General features: G+C 41.9%; 1 protein-coding gene across 1 annotated transcript; it reads left to right on the forward strand.

The window, feature by feature from the left end:
* Positions 1–626: 626 nt before the first annotated feature.
* LOC133746267 (protein PHOSPHATE-INDUCED 1-like) lies at positions 627–1,936 on the forward strand. The gene has a single exon (XM_062174440.1). The coding sequence runs from the start codon at positions 740–742 to the stop codon at positions 1,697–1,699; it is 960 nt and encodes a 319-aa protein (XP_062030424.1). The 5' UTR covers positions 627–739; the 3' UTR covers positions 1,700–1,936.
* Positions 1,937–2,305: the final 369 nt, after the last annotated feature.

A 2,305-nucleotide genomic window follows, 5' to 3' on the forward strand; every position in this document is an offset into this window, starting at 1 on the left:
ATTTGAAGTCGAGAAAACAAGCATGCTCATGTTTCACAAGTTAAATGAGCTCAATAGCCTTGAACATATCATTACATGTAGCCGCAAGGCATATATATAGGAAACATCTGTGCGAAAGCTCAGAACAATAACCAAGGTATAAATCGGAAATGCAATGCCTAGTAAACTGGTTTAAGCTAGCACATGCAGCCCATAAACTCTTGAACCCATGCAGCTGATTCATTTGCAAAGCAAAGTGTGTTAGTTCTAATCTCAATATAGCACAAATGATTAACTATTTGAAAAGCTTAATAAAAAAGGAAGATTCTTTTCTTTATCTTTATCTTTCTTCTACATTCTCGTGATCTCTGTAAGTTTATCTGTGAAGTTATTGCTAATGAAAGCAACCAAAGAAGGTCCCCACCAGTTCATTGCATGCAGAAGTGTCTCATATATAAATCCTAAAACTAACACTATTTTATACCTAATCCATCTAATTTCCCTTGTAATATAGTCAATTATATGTATAATTGTTGTAATTTAATTTTAAAAAGCATCAAATGGCCACATCCCAATTTGCTTAAGAATCCCAACACTTGCAGTGTGCATGCACCCATCACTACTATATATACAAGCTCTCACTCCCTCCTCTCTTTCACACCACTCAAAACCCAAAATCTCTTCTTCTCTCTCTTTCCTTTCGAGAATCTTTCAAACTCCAACAAAATTAATCTCTCTTTCCTCTCTTTCCTTTAAAAACATGTGGAAATTAATGGGTTCCTCCCAATTTTCTAAACCAGTAGCTCGTCTTCTTGTTCTTCTTCAATTTCTCTTAACAAGTAATGTGTGTATTGGAGCAAGAAAGCTGACGTCACTGTACCAATCTCCACCCATGGCTCTGACCTATCATGGTGGCACTTTGCTCCAAGGAGACCTTCCAGTCTCTATACTCTGGTATGGAAACTTCTCACCAGCCCAGAAATCCACTGTGGCAGACTTTCTTCTCTCCCTTAAAAACAACCCTCACAAAAATCAAAAGACAGCTAAACCTTCAGTCACTCAATGGTGGAACTCAGTCGAAACCTACATGAAAAAAGCCGGCCAAAAACCAACCCATGTTTCTCTTTCTACCCAACTCTCAGACCACAACTGCTCTCTGGGAAAAACCCTAAAAAAATCTCAAATCTCCGAGTTAGCACACCGGGTCAACTCGCCCAACTCGGGTGGATTGACACTTGTACTCACTGCCCCAGATGTAGCGGTCGAAGGGTTTTGCATGAGCAACTGCGGGTTTCACGACTCGAACCGGAAGTCGAACTCGGTTTTCATCTGGGTCGGGAACTCGGCAACTCAGTGCCCGGGTCAGTGCGCGTGGCCATTCCACCAACCCATCTACGGACCACAAACCCCGCCGTTGGTTGCACCCAATGCTGACGTGGGGGTGGATGGCATGGTGGTAAATATCGCTACTCTTTTGGCGGGAACAGTGACAAATCCGTTTGCAAACGGGTACTACCTCGGGTCAGCGGAGGCGCCGCTAGAGGTGGCCTCCGCTTGTACCGGGGTGTATGGAAAGGGGGCGTACCCGGGTTACGCGGGGGAGCTGCTGGTGGACTCGAGCAGTGGCGCGAGCTACAATGCGGTGGGCGTGAATGGGAGGAAGTACCTCTTGCCTGCTTTGTTTGATCCTTATACTTCTCAGTGTGAGGCCATTGTGTGACAGTGTCACACTAGACCCCTTGCTTTTCATTATTTCATATGCTGATGATGTTGATATGGTAGCTTGTAATGTGTATATGGGTGTACATGTAATAAAATAAGGTTTGGTATTTTGTACTATATTTACATTTACAACACTCGTTCTTAAATGAGATATTCTTGCCAACCACGGTTGACACAAAAATCGTTCTTAAGTGAGATACCCTTGCCAAATAGGGTTGACACAAAAAATTTAAGGTCTTCCCTGAGTTAGATGGAGCAACTCATGGATGGCTCCGTCTTGCTATGTATTTTCGATCAATGAGTAATTTGGTATCATTTGAAAGTTTAACACTAGTACTAGTCGAGCAAAAACTTCAAACCTTTCAACCACAATTAAGTGGTCTGCTCCTCCGAGTTCTTTTGTTAAAATCAATTTTGATGGCTCAGTTAGAAGAGATTCAGTTGCTAGTGGTTTTGTTATCAAAGACCATAATGGAAGACTAGTTATTGCTGCAACCAAGTGCGTTGGCAATTCTACTACCCCTGTTGCAGAAATATATATATATTTCTCTTCCTCTTTTTTTTTTTTTTTTGTCTTTTTACCTCTTCTTCTTCCGGCTCTTTC

This window comes from Rosa rugosa, chromosome 4 (genome assembly GCF_958449725.1).
Source record: "Rosa rugosa chromosome 4, drRosRugo1.1, whole genome shotgun sequence".
NCBI classification, from domain to species: Eukaryota; Viridiplantae; Streptophyta; class Magnoliopsida; order Rosales; family Rosaceae; genus Rosa; species Rosa rugosa.